This window comes from Diospyros lotus, chromosome 13, assembly GCF_014633365.1.
Source record: "Diospyros lotus cultivar Yz01 chromosome 13, ASM1463336v1, whole genome shotgun sequence".
Taxonomy (NCBI): domain Eukaryota; kingdom Viridiplantae; phylum Streptophyta; class Magnoliopsida; order Ericales; family Ebenaceae; genus Diospyros; species Diospyros lotus.
The window spans coordinates 3,531,124-3,552,043 of record NC_068350.1 but is presented as its reverse complement, the minus strand read 5'-3'; the positions used below and the strand labels follow the sequence as shown (position 1 = coordinate 3,552,043).

The following is a 20,920-nucleotide window of genomic DNA, read 5'->3' as shown; positions in this document are numbered from 1 at the left end:
TATAACAAAAGGAGAATATTATATAACACAAAAGTCTTTATATAATACACCCTTAGTGTTATATATATAATATATTTTTTCGTCACACAAAATATTTTTTACATTATTTTAAATTTGGATATGATACAATTTTGATCTGTTTTTTTTTTTTGTAAAAAACAATTTTGATCTGTTATTCACGTCAAGTAACAATTATATTGCTCGACATTGATCTGGCAATAAATCATAGAGACGTGGACCTCAATTAAGGGATTGAGACTCAATTGGATCTCACCTCCCATGATCTATTACCATGTCAATGTCCGATAATAAATTAATTTTGAGATATGATATGTTTTTTATAGAGAATAAATTTTTTCCAAATTGCATAATAATAAATAATAATTCGTTTGTCATCATCAATGTACTATCACAATTGCATTGATACTTTTCTTTACAGGAGAGTGGTGGGCAAGGAAGTGTGATTGTTAGGTGAGAGGAGACGTAAGGGAAGGGGGAAAGGGAGATGCAATTTTGGTAGGGTTGGGAAGGTATCTAAAATCTCGGTGCTTCTTTAATTGCTTCTCTTTTTGGGTCATCCAAACTATAAGGATTCTCTTGTCATTTGGCCCACTGTTTTTTAATCATAGGAGATGTAAATATGGGGAAAAGTGGGTGCAGGATGCATTCCATATTTGTGGTTTCTATATTTATCGTTTTAAAAGTTTATTAAGAATGACTCCCTTAGGGTCAGAAAAGAGTTATTTTATATGACCAAAATACCCTTGCTCTTTGAACAAATGCCAGGACCGGGCATGGCATGCTCCATCGTTGAAAGCAAGTTCTGCTTGTCCAGAATCAAGATTTTGTCCACCCAATTGTTCAACATTAATAATCGTACAAAAATGTATAGAATCTGACACCAACCCAACTCCAACTCTCTCTGCTCTCCAGCAATACATCTGTTTCCCTTGTTGATCTTAAGAGTAAATTCACTACGTGTTCCCTGCTTTGATCTCTCTGTCCTGCACCAAGCACCAAGCACCAAGCACCAAGCAAAAGAAAAGCAGAAGATGATGAAGGCTGTTAACTAAGATTAAGGGTTAGTTAGTATGATTATACGATGGCCATTGTAAGAAGGTAATGTTCATTGTTTTGAATCCCGTGTTTGGTTCTTCTTTCTCCTTCTAGCCGAGGAGGAAGAGCCCGAGGAAAGCCACCGAAATGGAGACTCCAAAGGCTACGCACAGTGCGTCGAGTGTTCCCTCAGCTTTCAGCTTTCTCTCTCGTCTCTCTCTCTTCATCTCCAGGAACTCTCTGTACCTCCTCTTTCCTTCTTCTTCCCTCGTCTTCTTCTTCCCTCTTTTTCCGTCCAACGCCCGGTGAAACACCGCCAAGCTCTCCTTCCCCGTCAACTGCATTCCGTCCATGTCTTCCACCTTTAAGCTCACCTCTCTGATCTGCATGTCGCCAGACTCCGACGCCCCGCCGGTCACCAGTATGCTGCAGTGAACGAGATCGTCGCGTCTCTTCTGTTTGATGATGATCCAAATTTATTAGTAGCATTTATTTTTAGAATTTTAAATTTTATCTTGGATTGAACTTATGCATGGACAAGGGGACAGATTCAAATCAGATTAGATATGTAATAAATCTTACTTACGAACCAATTGAAATTAATTGGCAGGCCTAGTTTGACTTTAGTTTATCTGGTTGTAACTTGTAACCCCTCACTGTAAAATAGGCTGCTAGCTAATATATTGACAGTTGGAACTTGAAAAGGCAGCAGTATATATTTTGTTCTTATACCTTATTCCGGCAGCCGGATACGACGGTTCCGAAGCGGAGCAGGACCTCACCGCTGAGCCAGTGGCGCTGCACAGCCACCGGCTTGTGGCAGGACAGATTCGCAGCCCTCCGGCTAACTGGGTCGATCAGAACCCAGCTGAGAGTCATCTCCGCCCCCAGCTGGGTGCAAGAGGACCCATCGTCCGGGTGCCGGATGGTGGTGGAGATGAAGTTTTTTGGGTCCAAGGCATCGATTCTGAAAGGGGAGCATAAGAACCAGGCCGAGAGGGTCTCTGTTTCTTGGACTTTGGAGAATATGGCAGCGCCCTTGTGGTATATATCGACGGCGGAGATCAGCTCCGGCGGGGGCGGGGAGGTGGCGGCTGCGGCTGGGTTGGGGAGGAGCAGGGGGTAGGACAGAGAGAAGAAGCTGCGCGGGCCGCCGGGGAAGGTGGAGAGGAGGCGGGGAATGGCGGCGGTGGAGGGCCAGGCGGAGAGGCAAGCGGCTGCCCAGAGATGGTGGTCTTGGGCAGAGAGCGAGTGGAGTTGGGCGGAGGCGCAGCTGGTGGCGGCGAGCGTTGGGCCGTCGAGGCGGGTGAGGATGTGGGCAGCCAGAATGTCGGGGTAGACATCGGCGAATGTGATGGCGCCGCCTCCTCCGTCCTCCGTGGGGCCGGAGGTTGGGCGGGGCACGGTGGTTCTGTTCAAGTGTTTCATCAAGAAAGCCAGAGCATCTCTGTTTGTATTTGTTGACCATACATATATATACAGGGATTCATGAGAGTCAAATGTGATTTCCCGAAAACACCCCTCAATATGGTTGTCTCAAGTCAAAGCAGAGGTTTGACCGTAATTAAATTAAAATTTATTTTCTTTTAATAATTATGTTCCTTATCGAAAATGTCATGTTGTTCACATTGAGGGAGATAACGTTTACTTGGGTAAAATTAAATGAAGACTCTGATCTCTATATGTTCGTATTAACTAAACAAACAAAATAATATTTCTATATTGGTTATAGATATAAACTTAAAGATATAATTATGATTGTCCCTGAAACATAAATCGAGCGAGCGATCGGATAAATAATATATCGGTGTTAATCTAATGAATTACGAATTGAATTATCACCTTGCACAAGAACTAAAAGCCTAATTTGTGATTTATCTTTTCTAACATAATCGAGAATACAAATATTAAAAATCGTATAAAGACGACCATCTTAAGATATAATTATGATTAAATGAAATTCAATTCGTTCTTTTTATTTACTCTCTTACCTTAAATCTTGTCCGGTAGAATATCTCAAATTATATGTCATGTCACCCCATCATTTAATCCAAATGAATGAATTGAATTAATTTTGCTTGAAGTTAGATCAACTAATCCCACGGATGAGGCTAAGCCCTAAAGTCAAAATGATATCATGAATGGCAATGCCGCCTTCATAATTTGTATATTTAAGTGTTAATTATCTATATCATTAGACTATATCTCATCTCGATAAAGAGATTTTATCAATTAATTTCGTATTTTAAATGTCACGTGATATTTTAATTTATTGTTTTATTATGCCTTTTTAATTTAATAAATTAAATTATCATTAGTATTGTAAATCTTAATTTTATGAAATATAAAGAAACGAAACTAATTTAAAATTATTCAATCGTGTGTAAGAAGTATGTTAATATACAAAAACACTTTAATTCTTAAAATATTAAAATTTATTGATTATAGTTAGTATTTGTAAAAAAATCATGTATGCACGAAGTTGTTAAAACTAATATTTTAAATGAGATCAAATACGGGTCCATAAAATTAAATTGTAAACTCGAATCGTAAAATCGTAAAATTTCAGAGATAGTTAAAAATACTCTTTAATGTATGTAAATATATGTTCAAAATAATATAATTTTATAAATATTACTTAATAACATGATTATTATAATTTACAATCCTATTCTTTATGAATAAAATAAATATTTGTACCTATTTTAAAATAAATTCATCTATTAATTTTAAAATTATTAAATAATTTAAAATTTTTAAATATTAAATCCATATTTTATCATCATTCATCTATAATCAAATTTTTAAATATTAATTTATATATAATATAAATTTTCATAAATTAATTAGAACCTAATATTGTTGAACCAACTTGCTCATATTAATTAAGTTTTTTTTATCACATTAATCATCTCATAAATTATTTTTTTCTTGTCATCATAAAAAGGGGAAGAATGTTGAGCCAACTTGCTCATATTAATTAAGTTTTTATAATTAATAAAAATATTTTTATAATATAAATATATTTCTTTCTCGTCTAAAAAAATAAATTTATTTTAAATTAAAAGTGAGTACAAATAATAAATTTATTTTGAATTAAAGGTGGATTGTCTTTAAACATGTTTCCTTCTTTTGATCATTTATGTCTCAAAAGTTTATGTTTGAATTTTCATTTATTGATAAATGCTTTTATTATTTATGCAAAAAGTATATTTATTTTGAATTAAATGAAAATTACTTTTAAACATTTTTTTTTTCATATAAAAAGTAAATTTATTTTGAATTAAAGAGAATTGATTTTAAACATATTTTCTTTTACTCATGCAAAAAGTAAATTTATTTTGAATTAAAGGAAATTACTTTTAGATATATTTTCTTATTTTAATCATTTATGTCTCAAAAGTTTATATTTGAATTTTAAAATCTTGATTTCTCATGCAAAAAGTAAATTTATTTTGAATTAAAAGTGAGACATGTTTTTTTATTGTTTGAGAAAGTCTAAACATTTTTTTAATTTCAAACTTTATATTAACCCTTTCTTTAGCGGTTAAAATGCTTATAAATACCTTCCAAACTCATTTTTTTAGTATCCATTGCACATATTGTATATCAAACCTCCCAAAAGCTTTCAAGCTAATTTTCAAACATTCCAAAACTCTTAAAGATTTATTATTCATCCACCAAATAGCCACAAGCCAATAAGAGAAAAGTTCTTCAAGTCTTCTATAAGAAATACAAACTTCTTTATCTGAGGTTATAAATTTATTTATTTATTTAAATATTATTATTTTGTATTATTTATTCTTAATTGCTTATTTGTGTCTAATTATTTGTAAATATTTAAATTATTATTGAGGATTGTATAAGTTTTCTAAATCCGTTAAAATCTAAATGAATTTAGTTTTCAAAGTAAGTTAGGGAGAAAACGTTGGTATAGTGGTTGCTTAGAACCCATTGTAATCTATGTGTATATCTAATTTATAATGTGAGTTATTGTAGAAACCTTAGTGATTTTGATTTAGTGAAACCACAATGGTGGTTAGACGTTGGAATAGTGGACTAGATTTATGTGAAGACACAAAACCACTATAAATTGTCTTGTGTCTAATTATATTTATTTTTGTTATATATTGTGGTTTACATTTATTATCAATCTCAAATATAATTTATTATATTTATCAAAAATATATTTTTCAATAAAATAATTAATTAATAATATTTATTAAAATTAAGACAAAATTTAATCACTCAATTCATCATCCCTTTTGAGTGGTCATACCCTAAGGGACCAATAAATATAAATAAAAATAACACAAATTGTTAAATATTTAATAAAAGTATGCAAATTTACAAACTAAGTTTATAATTTAAATCGTGAATGAAATTTGATTTTATGAAAATTCAAATTTATAAGTGAATTGACTCATTTAAAGCTACGTGACTTGTAAACTTGTACGAGTTAACAACAATGTGTATGTATATAATCATATATTGTGATTTGATTACTTTATTAAAAAATTAATTAAAATTTATAATTTTGTAACTAAATAAGAGAATCTAAAACATAAAACTTTCATTTATTGGGGTGGCCGGTTGATTTTTTGAATACCTAAATACAAAATCAATCAACTTTAGAATGTTTTAAAATTGTTAAATCGTAATTGATTACTAGTTTTATAAAATTACAATTTGACGATTTAAAACAATTTGATTTGATCCACTTGACCCATTTAATTTTCTCGTACTTACTCTTATTTTTAATTGCTTATCATATTATTTAATATAAATTTTTAAATCCTATTTTTCTCTGCAATAAAAAAAAAAAACATTTGTAAAAGAGTGAAACTAGAAGCCAACCTTATTTATAAGAATTATTTATTAAATTTAGTTGTGAATAAAATAATTCCTAAAGTGAGCATATGAGATAGAAAGAATCATAAAAAATGTAAATTAATAATAATATTACAGATAAGATCACATCATGTCACAATTAAAGTATTATTGGCATTGATATGACTCATTTATTTTCCTTTTACATAGATGGAAAAGTGAAATATAAATTTTAATAATATTTTTATAAAATTATTTACGCTCTGTATAGTTGGACGCATACGCTTGTGTATGAGTGATAGGGTGCGATTTTGTTCAACCCTTTTAATGGGGTGAACAAAATTCTATCCTGTTTAGTTTTGGATTAAAATTAATTTAAAATTTATTATTTCTCTTTTTTATTTCATTTTCTTCTTTAGTAATCATTTTTTGTTGCCTCGTCTCGTCTTTTGTGCATCAATCACTCTTGCATCATTTATCTTCATAGCGAGGGATGATGCAGTGGCGATTGGGGTGCGAGAAATAAGGCAATGACAAAGAGAAAAGATGCAATGATGAGAGGAGAAGTGAAAAAAAAAAGACGACAACACCAAATAAATGAGAGAGATATGAGAGAAAGAGGGGTTATGTTCACTCCGATTAAAAGGACGAACAAAATCACACTTTAAGTTAGACCTATTATTTAGGTTATATGAAAACATAAATAAAAAATAGACACGATATAAAACAAATATGAAGAAATGTTATTTTCAAAAAAATAAAAAATATGAAAGGAATGTTGTGTCATATTTTTTGGTTAACAAGGAAAAGAGTTTTGATGCAAATTCTCTCTTGAAAAAATCATGTTTCGAAATGGGTTTTCATGTTTCGAAACAATGCATTAGTAGTTGTTAGGCACGTTAGCTTAAATGTTTGAAAGATTCCAAATGCATAAATAATGTTTCGAAACCCAATGTCTATGTTTCGAAACACCGATCTTATATGTTTTTATATATGTTTCGAAATGGTCTTGGTCTAGGTCTCATTGTGTACTAAATCTGCATATCATATTTCGAAACCTATATTGATTTAAGAAGTATGTTTCGAAACCTACCCTATCATGTTTCGAAACTTATGTTTCTGTCTGCAAAAGCATTCAAGCGTTTGTGTTGGGTTGCATATGTTTTGAAAGAAGTTTTCGAAATATGTTTCGAAACCTCATATCTATGTTTCGAAACCTATGACTCTATGTCAATAGAATATCTTTAAAACAAAGTAGCATGGGAGCTAAATATGTGTTTAATCAAAAAGCATTTAAATATATATTTTTTAATCTACCCATTCCCTGATGTTCAAATTATCATATATGTTTTAGTGGAGAATAAAACCAAATTATTTTGTTTTTAAAGTAAAGTCTTCAACTCATTTTTGTCTCCTGGTGCATATCTAGTTGTAAAGGCTTTATGTTTCGAAACATACTATGTGTGTTTCGAAATCTCTGTGTAAAAATGAGTTGTTTCGAAACCTGATAAGTATATTTCGAAACTTACTTTCCTATTTTGTCTCTAACGGTTATAATTAGCCAAAAGTGTATCCTTTTGATATATATATCAGCCATTTGAAGACAATGAGACTCTTTCTCAAGCATACACAACTCTTACACAACTACAAGAGATTTTTTGCCACAAGTACAAGTGAACAAAGCTTTTATAGTGAACTCTCAAAGAAGTTCTTTTCAATCATTCCTTGACATGTATTGTGGTACTAACAGGAGAACCAAGTCAAATCCAAAGCTCTCATTCTTTCAAGCTCTCCTCATTCCATACAAATAGGTTTGCTATAACTATTTGGTAAGGTGTTTTAAATTGCTTTCAAATTCTTGAATTGTATAAGATAAGTGTTATTTATCTTATTGTAAGGTTTGAGTTGAACCCGTAAAAACTCCGTGTGTAAAGTTTTAGGGTGAACCGTGGTAAAACCCTTAGTGTCATTGATCGCTAGTAAAAGTGATTGTGGTTTGCAAATCATTCAAGTGGGTAAGCTTGAAGGTAGTGGAGTAGACAAATGCCGAACCACTATAAATCTTGTGTGTACTTGATTTCTCGTTCATACTTGTTGTTATTCTTGTTTATGTTCTTAAAAGAATCCTTTTTTGAAAATCTAAAGAAGTTTTGTAATTTACAAATCAGAAAGTAATATTTCGAAACATATATTAGTAGGTTTCGAAACTTACCTGACAGTAAGGTTGATTTCGAAACATACCTTAATAGGTTTCGAAACATCTCTGTCAGTAAGTTTGATTTCGAAACATACTCATCTATATTTCGAAACATACTTAACAGAAAAGTTAATTTCAAAACATACCTCCTTAAGTTTCGAAGCATAATATACTGCTAGCCAAAGTTTTCAAGTTATTTAAAAATATACTCACATTCCAATTCACCCCCCTCTTGGGATATACTTGCCATTATATAGAACTAAAAAGGAAATATCGGAGAAATGGATAAATAAAAAAATATATATAAGGATTTTTTTTAAATATAATTTTTAATATAATAAATTATAAAAATTAGTTATTTAATTTAAAAATAAACATAAATTTCATGAAGTATTCAAATAAATTATGAAAATAAATTCTATACAAAATTAAAATTTTGAATTAGAAATAGAAAAAAATTCATATCTATTAGTTGATAGAAATGTATTTTTAAATCAAAAACGCGTTTTTGATATTTTATTAATATTATAAAATGATCATTAAAAATTTATGAAATTATAAAAATAGTTCAAAACATTTTTTGACATTTCAAAAACAAAATAAAATTCAAAAACATCGAAACATCCCCAAAAACATTCCGTACATCATTGTTAATAAAACATCACTATTGTCATTATTCAATTACATTAAAATCTATATCGACTATAATTGTCTTAATATGTACAGAATTGTCACTATTAATCATTAGTTTGGCTATTAATCATTAGTTTGTTGCCACGTTACACTTATTTTCTATATATTATATAATTTACTTATTATCTTGTTAGTTGTTCTTTCTAAATTCAAATAATTTCCATGTGGATACTACTTGAAATGAAATGCACATGGGCATTTATATAATTTGTAATGAAAAAATGTTTTATTTAATTTTATTTATGTATAATATTTATTATTATCACTTGAACACAATAATAAATTTATTAATCAGAAATATTATTATCAAATTGCTTGGACTTTACAAAAAAGAGAATGACTAAAGGACACAAATAAATTATTGCACAAACATTGCGATTTTTAAATTAAACATTAAAAATTTGAAGGTCACGTTGAAACTACTATCAGATATGTATCTCTTTTGGAATATGGGCCAGATGAGCATAAAGTCCTAAATTTTCTAGTATTAGAATTATTTCAAATAACATTTATTTTTATATTTCAAAATTTACCAGAATTAAGATTTTTATGAATAATGTTTATTATTTTTATAAAACTATTTGAGACTTTTAAATGTTAGAGTTATATTATTTGTACTTTATTCGGGACCCCCAATTAAGAAAAAATTTACACATTTTCAATCCAAAAAATTATTTTGAACTTTCGATTTTTTTTTATTTTTAATATAATTTTGCACATGACATATCACCAACTAAATAACTAATAAGAGTATTTTTAGAATAAAAAATATAGAAATGAGCATTTTCAAAATTTTAAGATTTTAATATAAGCCAAGCATTTTCGAGTAAAATTACTAAAATAAATGTTTATTTAAATAATAGAAAGATAAACGATATTTATTCGTTTTATATAGCAATCACAAATGTTAAAATAATTAAAATGAATTTAAAAATTTCATTGATTGTATTTATCTAGATAATTGAAGTTTAAAAGTAAGAATTTCACACTAAATTAAGGCTTCATAATATTTTTTCTAGAAATAATTTTATGTATTTATTTATAATAAACGAAATCTGAAATGAGAATTCATTTGATGGAAATAAATAGAGGGGCATGAATGAATGCTCTATTCCGGATAGGGAGTCTTAGAGAAGTAGTCATAATTTTGGGGGTCCAATTATAATTAACCCATTATTTTCCTTCACCACAAGGGCACGCCACGTCCCAGACAAGCGAGAGAGAGAGAGAGAGCGCGTTCTGTGATGAAACGTTTCCCCACGTCTCCGGATAAACCCCTAACTGCCACGCCAGTCTCTTCCAAATCCACAAACCCCCCATCGGAGCAATTTTCCCTGGAATTTTCCGTCGTCTCGCAGTTTTGCTTGATTTTCTTGCCAATCGCCTCAAGTTTTCGCGCTCAATTTCTCATCCATGTCTCTCAGGTTGCATCATCAGAGCCCCCCAAGGTCTCGCCAACTCTCTCTCACTACCTCTCAGTTTTATGTATTTATTATTTGATTCCTGTGTATGCTAGGTTTCTTTTTTGGGTGCTGTTATAGGGTTACTGGGATGCATACTTCCTTGAATTTAACAACGTATAGCCTTGTTTGTGGTGGAGTTGTATGGTTCTGTTTTTTATTTTCCCAATTGTGGGTCCGGTAATACATCGTTGATTTTGAGAATTGAGTATTTGGACTGAAATAGTGTGAGTTCAATTGTTCATATGCTCAGTATTCTCTCTGGCATCTCGGTCCATGACTTCCAGTTCTCCAGCTTTCGTTTTCTTCATTTCCACTGTTCCTGTCTTTACTTATTTGTCAGCGTGGATGCTTCAGAAATATGTTACTGCTGAGCTTCCATTTTTGTTGGTTTCACAGTATCAACTATGTCATGAAACACGGCCATATCAATTATCTTCATTTACTGCCATCCCGTAAAACTTTTCCATATGAAATTGGTTTTGTAACTTGGAACTTTATCTCATTATTCCCTCACTAGAGTTGTGTTAGGAAAGGCATCTGACTTAAAATTAGGCCACACTGTTCTTTTATATGGATTTGTATTATCAATGTGACTTATAGAAGTCAATTGACATTATGAATGCTATGCCACCAACCCTAACTTGGTTAGGATAAGGTGCGTCTAGTGATGATAATGAAGAAGATGATGATATTACGTGTTCCCTTCATGGACTTAGGAGTATGTTTACAAGACCTATGGCTGGCTCCATATGGATTTATTAGTTTGAGGTTGTTGCAAAGATTGTCCTAATATGTGCTTTGTCTTTTAGTGTGACAAACTGCTTTTAGAGTGAAGCACATCCTTCTATGCTTGGTCTTGAAGTTTTGGAGTTGATAAGCCACTTAGAGGAGGCGTCAGCAAGCTAGGACACTTGCCTTAGAATCCTTTATGTGGTAATACATGAAAGGGCTGAATAGAAAGACCTTCGAGGAGGGTCTACCGTCTACATTGAATGTTATTGCGCTTAGCTTCTTTTGTTTTTGTTTGTTAGTGAATTTTTGTATTTCTTCCCCTCTTGTTTAAATTAAATAGAGACTTGCGTTAAGGGATGGGGGCATATTTTTGACAAGGGATATGGAAAAGTAATATCTAGAGGAAAGGGGGAATGATCATTTTGACGAAATCATGTGGGCTAGTCATTTGACTTATTTCATGTCCTTCACCATTCCTTCCTCAGTTGCCTAGAAATTGGAGAAGTTGTGAAGAGGTTTCCTTTTGAGTGGGACATGGGAGGAGCTCAAATGGCACATGAAGCATGGGGTTCATGCCCTCAGAGGCAATATTTGGAGGTATGTGGGCAACCAAAAGCACTTTTGGAGGTCTACATGTGCTTTGGGTAGATCAAATCACTTTAGAGGGACACAAAGTGGGCATGTGAAGAGGTTTGTTATTTTGTTGAGATATCCAAAATATGTAGACTAGCTACCTTTTTTTTTTGTTTCTTGGTAATCATTTTGAGTCGGAGATATGATACAAAAGGAGGCGTTTCCAGCTATCTTTTGTGTTGTGCAAGACAGGAGAATGAAGTGAGCAGCTAGGCAATTGGACTGTTCACAAACTGGATGAGGCTATTATATAATTTACCTTCTTGAGGGGGTTGGGGTTGGGTGGGTGTGTTGCTAGATGGATTAAATCTAGATTAAGAAGTTTTCTATGTGAGATCCTTTGCTAAGCTGTGCGTAATCTTGACCCAACTCTTTCTTTCCTTGAAAAGAGTGTGGATCTCTGTGCCTTTTTTGAAGGTGTTGCTTTGTTTGGACAGTTTTTTAAGGCTAGATCTCAATGACTAATAACTTTGTTGGATCAAAGCAAACTTGCATGCCATAATGCTCCATTGGTTCAACATAAAACAGACCATTCAATTACTAAACGTGAGCATCATTTTACATACTAGTATAACATTATTTCATCAATCAAATGACTTATAAAAAAAAATATAAATATTATCTAAATTCGGCTCTTGGCATAAGATTATCCATAATAAAATACACAGCTCAGAATCTAATGTATATTGCCATTGAAAAAGCCAATGAACATCAATATTCATAAGAAATACAGAAAAGAGTGATCTTTTCTACTTTGACCTAGGTTTTATCATTGGACCTAGGTTTTATCATTGGACATGGCATAAGGTATGTTTGATATATTGCACAAGACATCACCAATGGCTACAACATGTATGCATGTATGTTGCACGTTTGATACATGCATACATGTGCAAGTATGCTAGATAGTGTTGGATATGCATACCCACACTCATTTTTGGAGTAATCATACTTATAGCTCTCATGATCTGGTGTTGTGCATGTAAAGAATTGATGTTGTTGAGCCACCCAGTCATTTTTTTTAACTGTGTAGAGGTGAGAGTTGTGGTATTTGGAAAATTCGAGACTAGTTATTCATTTTCTCTGCATACAACAAATCTTCTTGTGCTGTGGAGAGGTGCGTTACTTTTGTTTCCCCCCCCCTCCCCCCATATGTACCAAGGGCATAGCATAAAGAGATCATAATAGGAGCCTTTGTTTGTATGGGGAATTTGTTCAGGTTCTGCATGTTGTAATGTGGATCATTTGGAAAGGCACACTTACATGGTGATCTATTTTGTGTACTTGCTTCTCTGGTGGTTTAAAGCCACCAATAAGCAGTCTTTAGTACTTTATGTAATTTATTGAGCAATTGATGTCTAGAAGGCATAAATGTTGGATTGGTCCTCTCCTTTTGTAGATGGATGGGGTCCCTTTTTACCTTGATAAGTACCAAATTCCTTCTTATAGAAGCAGTAGGTTTAAATATCAAGAAGATACTGCATCAATATCAGATATTTGAATTTGAAATATCGTCCTTTGCCATTAACTGGCTAAATTGCTGAAACTGGAATGCTGATAAGTGGTGTATCATACTCATACCCCACCACTGACATCTTAAGCAGCTTGCATTAGGTGAAATTCTTAAAACTTTTTTTTTTAGAACTTGTGTTACACATGAAACTTGGGAAAAGTATGAGATATGATATGCAAGTTGGACCTGCACCATATACTACAAGAAAGGATTAAGAGTTGATATTATATTATTATATTGTTATTCATAACACTTTCATTTATCCTAATTATGAAAGAAGTTTAAAGAAATTCAAAAATCTAGTGTTAGAATAAACGCACAATTCCCTCTATGACACTCGCACTTGCAAAAGATCCACCCACAGAATCTCTCAAACCTTCACAGCAACAAGAATTAATGAAACACAGAAATAAAGAACATGAAATCGAAACAAGAACACCACCAAATTTATCCTGGTTCAGTCTTCTAAAGAAGATCTACATCCAGACTGGCTGAGGCACTATTCTCCACTATCTTGAACGAAAAACTCAAGGATTACATGCACTACAACTCTCTTACAGCCTTATACCCAGAACTGTAAAGAGTTTCCCAACCCGAGATTACAAAGATATCCTCTCTTTTCTCTCAAGTTACCCTTGTGCATACTCCTCTCTCTTTCTTACCACAAGACAGAACAATAGAATAGAATAGCTAATGCCTCTCACCCAACCTCTATTTATACAACATAGAGGCGGTAAACAATAAAAGACTCAACCTGTAGTTACAACCAACTAACCGGTCTATACCACTAACTAACCCTTCTAGAAACAAGCCTTCTAGAATAACACAAGTGATACTCAAATGCAACACACTGATTTACAACAGAAAACCCTCCCGAGACAATCTAAAGCTAATCTAATACAAGTGATTACAACATCTAGCATGTTCTATGTCCTTTTACATTAAGAATTAGATGCTCTTGTCACTTTGGCTTACGGCACACCTTATATACATTCATGTTATTGTATCATGGCATGTACCTGAAATTCCCTTGTGGTAAATGTTTGTAAATGTACTTGGAGATCATTACTGAATCTGTTTTTGCAGCTCTTCAAATGCATTGGTGTCACCAAGTAGAACCTGTGTTTCGAACAAAAACATGGTTGACTTGGATCAAAGACTATTTAATTGGGGTTATTCAAGGAAAAGATGCCGCATAAAGCTTGCTTCATGGGCTGATGGTAATTTGAGCCTGAACTATGGATTGGTGGATCTTAAGAAAAATTATTTGACCCTCTTCAAATCAAGAAGGCACTGTTTTCCCTTTGCTTCTGATGATGATGGTGTTACTGTCAATGGGAGTCCCCAACCAAGAACTAGCAGCAATGTTGAGGAAATTAGGATCAAACTTGATCAATCATTGCAAAATAAAGATTATAGTGATGATCTTGTTCAATCCTTACATGATGCAGCCAGGGCGTTTGAATTAGCAATTAAAGAAGAGAGCACTCTATTTAAATTATCCTGGTTCTCAACTGCATGGCTTGGCGTAGACAAAAATGCATGGGTGAAAGCACTATCTTACCAGGTTTACTGATCAACCATTTTTTGTTTGTTACTGTGTGATATCATAATTGCTGTGTATTACAACATTCCCTAATTTAGTGTATGCTACTCATCCATAACATGCATCTCCAATCTCTTGAATACTGTGATTTCATAATTTCAAGTGATTCTTTTGTCTGTGCTATGCCAAATAGATATTGTTGTCAAAAAGGACATTGGGTCAGTCATATGATGCCCATTTGTGGCATCTCCTTATATTATTTCTCTCTAGAATCTAGTTTGTGGAATCGATAACAGGTACAGCTACAAGGCCACTCAAGTTTCAATGATAAACCTCTATATCTAAAACAGCTACAGAAATTGGAAGGCAGTGATGATGTAGCTGCTTTCTGCCACCTGAAGGCATACCCTGAACCAGGCATGAAAATCCTATCTACATCTGATAACCAAGCTCTAAAAGCTCTCTTGAAAGATTTTGCTAGTCTTTCAATAAGCCAATCACTACTGGCTTTTAGAGCCACTAACTTCAAACCTGATTCCCAATCAGTGAATATAAGTCCCTATTGGTATCCTTACTTTCAGAAAACTGGGTTTGAAAGGCAGGTGCAAGAGATGTTAAAGCAAAGAGCAATACACCCAAACCATAGCCCTTCCTCATCACTAGTTCTCTTGGTTAAGAAGATGATGGTACCTAGAGATTTTGTGTTGATTATAGAGCCCTAAATGCCCTTTACTAGACAAATTCCCAATCCCTACAAGAGATGAGTTGTTGGATGGATCACACGGGGCTTGTATATTTTCTAAGATGGACTTAAGGGTTGGGTACCATCATAATAGGGTAAGAAAAGGAACATTTTCAAAATAACTTTTAGAACACACCAAAGTATTATGAGTTTTTGGTAATGTGCTTTTGGTTAACCAAGGTCCCATCCACTTTTTGAGCTTTGGTGAACCAAACCTTTTAGCCTTACCTTGGAAAATTTATGGCTATTTTCTTTGATGACATCCTGGTGGATGGTACTAACTGGAAAGAACATTCAAAGCAGTTAAAGGTGCTGCAGATTCTGCAAACAAAAAGCCCTTATGCCAAACCAAGTAAGTGTCATTTTGGTCAAGCAACTATTGAATACCATGGAGACATAGTTTCCAACATGGGTGTGGAGTATAATCGTACCAAGATAGAAGCTATGATAAATTGGCACATATCTCAAAGCATGAAACAACTAAGGGGATTCTTTGGACTTACTGGTTAGTCTAGGAAGTTCATAAGGCATTGTGCAACCATTTTTACCCCACTCACTAATTTCTTGAAGAAAGAAGCTTGGAGTTGGAATATCGAAGCTGAAAAATCCTTTTGGGATTGAAGAAGAAGATAACTGAAGCCCCACTCTCAATCTTGCCTGATTTCAGCAAGCCCTTTTTTGTGAAACTGATGCTTCCACTTAAGGGATTTGAGCTGTTCTTGCTCACAAGCATCCTTTAACCTATTACATAAGAAGTTGACTCCCAAAATGTCTAAAACTTCCACTTCTGTTAAGGTATGGTTTGCTATTGTGCAGGCCATACAAAAATGGAGGTCACACTACCTATTAGGCAGTAAGCTGACAATTGTTACTGACCATAGGCTCCTTAAGGAGCTCATGAACCATGTAAGTCAAACTCCTGAACAACGGCAGTACAACAGTAAATTATTTGATATGATTATACCATACAATTTAGACCAGGCAAGGAGAATCCTGTGGCTGATGCATTGTCAAGATAGAAAGGAATTGGATGAGCAGATTAACAATTGATGACAACAATTTCTAGTTGGGTGCTTATTCTCTAACAACCACGCAATAATAGGAAACTTGAGCCCATGGGCATTGTGCTCTAGTTTTGAGAATCTGAAATGGTTACTTAATGCATTTGGACTTTGGAGGAGTCCAGGAGACATTAGTAGACAGAGTAATCTTGTATCAGAAGTGTTATATCTAGGACTATGCGGAATGACCCTTAGATGATATATGCCTCTCTCAACACTCTCAAATCCACCCAGCAATTATAGGAATTGAAAACAGAAAACATAAGAACAAGAAACAGAAAGCAAACCACACAACGCAAAGATTTATCCTGGTTCGGTTTCCTTTGAGAAAACTTACATCCAGCCTTCAAACACCCCTTCAAGCAGTCTTTATTTTCAGACAAAAGATCAGTACATCACAACCCTCATGGCCCACAAACCCTGAGTACAATACCACACTGTTTCCCCAAGAAAAAACCCCAAGACTTGCAGACAGTCTTCCTTTCTTGAACAATGCCTTGCACTCATAATACAAAGGACTAGAGCACTCACAGAATGATTCCCCCTCAGCATGTGCCTTGCCCTCTTATTTATAGAGGAGGCGGACACACTTAGGCAACTAACTAACTTAGGGAAATTACATGTTAACCCCAACAAAATGTACTAATTACACTTAACCCCTAGCTGCCTAATTTCTTCAGCCGAGACTACTCCTTCATGCTCCTTTCCGGTTCTGCTATCTTCTAGGACAAAACTCGAGACAAACTTCAACAAGAAGATATCTAACATTACAATCTTTAAATGATTTTTCTTTTTTGGGTATGGTTTTGTGTTGTTTAGTAATGCATTTTTGTGTTTCTATTTCTGAACTTGCTAGTTAAATTTCGTGCAGAACTTTATGTACAAGTGAAATAGTGCTTGTGTTGTGAATCGGCAATGCCTTTGACTGCTATTCCTTTTTTTTGTGTGTGTGTGTGTGTTTTTTTTTTCTTTTTGTCAAAGGGTTCTGAGTAATGAGTTCTTCATCATTTGTGTTTATTTGCTTTGTTTTTCTTCTTAATGCCAAATTTTGTTCACATTGGCTGAAGATTTTCTCCAGGCTTCTGTGTATGCCCTATTACAAGCAGCAACTGAGATTTCATCTCGAGGAGATGCAAGAGACAGAGATATTAATGTTTTTGTCCAAAGGAGGTACATATTTTGTTTATTTATAATTGAATGAATTCTCATAGCTGGTTTATAACATGCACAAAGGCTTAGGCCAATCAGAAAGAAAAAAAAAAATATGGAAGAAAAGAGAAAGGGGCAGACCTACTTCTATATTTGAAGCCTATGGTGAAGTCAAAGTGCTCAAATTGTTTTACCTCTTGTGAGCTATCATGTCATTAGATCACAATGGGATGCTTGTATCTATGATTTGCTGCTTGCTGGATCTATGAAGTCTAGCATTAGGGGAAAATACAATAATAACCATCTCACTTGATTTGTCCTCAATGGCCATGGGACAACCTCACTTGATTTGTCAATCGATGCTCCTATGTACTTGTTTTCTCTGGATTGTTTCCCTTGTAATTCTTCTGAACATAAGGTAACATGCCAATCTAATAATATGGTTGTGCAAATATACAAAATGTTATAACTATTCTTTTTGTGTCTATTTTCTTTCATTATAACAATAGGAGATATGATATTTCTGCTTTTGCAGGAACTGTTATTAGTAACATACTATTAATCCCATTTTATATTAATACAAAATTTTATATGCACTACCTATGATTTAGTAATTTCCACTGGTATCACAGAGTGTTTTGTGAAAGTGGTATCTTTTTTTGCTAGGTATGAAAGTGATACATTTCATTTGTGTTGTAAATGTTTAAATATCAATATGTTTAACTAATCAAACATTAGGGTTTTTTACATTTAGATAGGTTTAGATTTACATTTTCAAACATCTAGATCTAATTTCAAATTCTTATTGTTGCTTAAAAGTGTATTTGAAATGATTCAAAAGTCCTTTGATTTCTGTATTATATAGAAATGGAGTTTTGATCCTTAAGTGAAATGAGGGAGCAGAACAATTGAGAAAACTACATACTTATTTAGTTGATTTTGAGATGGTTCTAATTGAAGATACGATGAAGAAAAATTGTTGTTTCTTCTGGTGCAGGTTAAATTTACCATTTCTCTTGCTTAATGTTGATTCAACCATTGATATATCTGCACATATTACATGCATGTTAAAGTTCTACACTCTTCTGTTATCTTAGTTTTGTGTCTTCGTATGAAGGCCTGAACCTTTTTTTTGTTTGTTTATCCATCCTAGCTATTTCTGTGAGATCTTTACTTTGAAAAGAACTTGCTTGTTTCTATTTTTCATGAAAATTGCTTATGCACTATCTCACAAAATTATCATTTTTCCTTTGGCCTTTTAGTGTTTTCTAACTGTTACTCCGCTGCAGTTTGTTACGGCAATCTGGTCTTCTGGAAAGTGTAATTAGAGATAAGTTATCAACCAAGCAGCCTGAAGCTTATGAATGGTTTTGGTCTGAGCAAGTGCCAACAGTGATGACCACTTTTGTTAATTATTTTGAAAGTGATCCACGCTTTACTGCTGCAACTGCAGTGTATGTATTCACCTCCATGTTATTGCTCATAAAGTTCTATAGAGTATAGACTGTTCACCAGCTCATACATGACTGCGAGCAATGATATGATATTTTCTTTGCCAGCTCTCGGAAAGGATTTACTTCAGGCAGTGCAAATGACATTTCACTCCTCATGCTTGCATTGAGTTGCATTGCAGCAATCACAAAGCTTGGTCCAACAAAAATTTCTTGCTCACAATTCTTCTCCATGATACCTGATGTAACTGGTAGATTGATGGAAATGGTCCTTAATTTTCTTCCTATACGGCAAGCTTATCATTCTATAAAGGATATTGGTCTACGCAGAGAATTTCTTGTTCATTTTGGTCCTCAAGCTGCAGCATGTAGAGTGAAAAATGATCAGGGAATTGAAGAGGTGGTATTCTGGGTTAGTCTAGTACAGAAGCAGCTGCAGCGAGCTATAGATAGGGAGAAGATATGGTCAAGACTCACCACATGTGAAAGCATTGAGGTCAGTGATGACATTTGCTGTTTTATGTTTTATAATTTCATCTCTCTCTCTCTCTCTCTCTCTCTTCCGGATCTTATCATGTATTGTTTGGAAAAAATGATCATTCTACCATAGAATTAGATATAAGAAAAAAACATACTTAGAAATCAGGTTAAGATCAGTGGTGTCTATTAAAAATAAGATGTGCAAGACATGTTTAAGCTGGTATGGACATATGAGATATAAACTAATAAATGCATGTCTGAGGAGAGTGAATCAAACAAAAGAAGTTTGTAGCAAAAGAACTAGAGGAAAACTTAAAAAAAAAAAAAAAAAAGCATTACAAAAACTTGATAAAAAACTCTATAGGCTTGACATGAGATGTAATGGTTATATGGGACATGTGGTCGTAGATAGAGATGATTGACAAGGTGGATTTCATGTAGCTAACCCTATCTAGTGGGATTGAAGCTTGGTGTGTTGTTGTGATGTGATATTTATGTTTCTAAGTGACGGATATGTTGAAAGGATGTACTGATCACTTCTAATTCTAAGAATGTTGAATGGATGAAGACTTTTGGATGCATGTCTTGACATGGCTAGAGGTATGCTTGACGAGCCAGTGTCTACATGGATGTGGCATGATTTGTGACTTTACTTCTTAGACCAGACATATAGCAAATTTCTGAATTACTGAAGTTCACGTGATTTCTAAAACTTGATATAATAAATCTTATCTGTTTTGATAATTTTAATCCAAAATGTGACTGAAATACTTGGCTTTGGTGATGCAAACTCTTGAGTGGGGTCATGTGGAAATCCTGTTTTGAATGTTTTTTTTTTGGAATGCTTTACTGCAATGGCACTCTATTTTCTATCTCAATTTGTGAATAACAAAGTTAATTTAGGTCAAGAGTTGCTTATGGAATCAATCCTATCAATATAACTCTTCTATTTGGAAATGGGGGCCATAAATGTAAGGGTTAATTACACACAGCATCCCTGAGGTTTTGCAAAAAAACAAAGACACCCCTGACATTTGAGAAATAAGAGACACCTCCCTCAATTTTATTAATCATGCATCATTTTCCCCTTGCCATAACTATACGGCTGTTGAATTTGATAAAATGCCAAGAATACCCTTTCTTTCTCTTCTCTCTTCCTCCTTCCCCTTCTGGCAAAACTGATCTCCAGTGCCATGTCAGTGGCCCAGGATCTCTCTCTCTCTCCCCCTCCCCCCCTAAGAAAAAAAAAAGAAATTCTCTGGAACTCCAGCCATCATCCGAGTTCTGGTCACTGGAACCTTCCAGTGACTGTAACTCCAGCGATTGCTGGAGTTCCAATACTTGGAACCACTGGTTTAGAGAGAGAGAGAGAGA

The 20,920-nt window shown here is 33.7% G+C and overlaps 2 protein-coding genes across 10 annotated transcripts in view; one reads left to right on the top strand and one right to left on the bottom strand.

Moving 5' to 3' along the window:
* Positions 1-821: 821 nt before the first annotated feature.
* Positions 822-2,498, bottom strand: LOC127788843 (probable F-box protein At2g36090). Its single transcript, XM_052317481.1, has 2 exons — positions 1,789-2,498; positions 822-1,511 (listed from the first exon to the last, which is right to left on the bottom strand). The coding sequence occupies exons 1-2, from the start codon at positions 2,482-2,484 to the stop codon at positions 1,167-1,169; spliced, it is 1,041 nt and encodes a 346-aa protein (XP_052173441.1). The 5' UTR covers positions 2,485-2,498; the 3' UTR covers positions 822-1,166.
* Positions 2,499-9,993: 7,495 nt separating this feature from the next.
* LOC127789350 (uncharacterized) overlaps positions 9,994-20,920 on the top strand; it is a 47,853-nt gene continuing 36,926 nt past the window's right edge. For 2 of the 9 annotated variants that reach the window (XR_008020530.1, XM_052318318.1), the window contains exons 1-5: positions 9,997-10,224; positions 14,204-14,684; positions 17,545-17,636; positions 18,905-19,069; positions 19,175-19,562. Coding sequence is in view for 8 of the 9 variants with exons in the window: in XM_052318318.1 (XP_052174278.1) it covers positions 10,190-10,224; positions 14,204-14,684; positions 17,545-17,636; positions 18,905-19,069; positions 19,175-19,562 (1,161 nt within the window). In the remaining variant the exon portion in view is untranslated. Of the gene's footprint in view, positions 10,225-14,203; positions 14,685-17,533; positions 17,637-18,904; positions 19,070-19,174; positions 19,563-20,920 lie in introns of those variants that run through there. The other 7 variants (XM_052318316.1, XM_052318317.1, XM_052318315.1 and 4 more) reach the window with 5 other exon arrangements.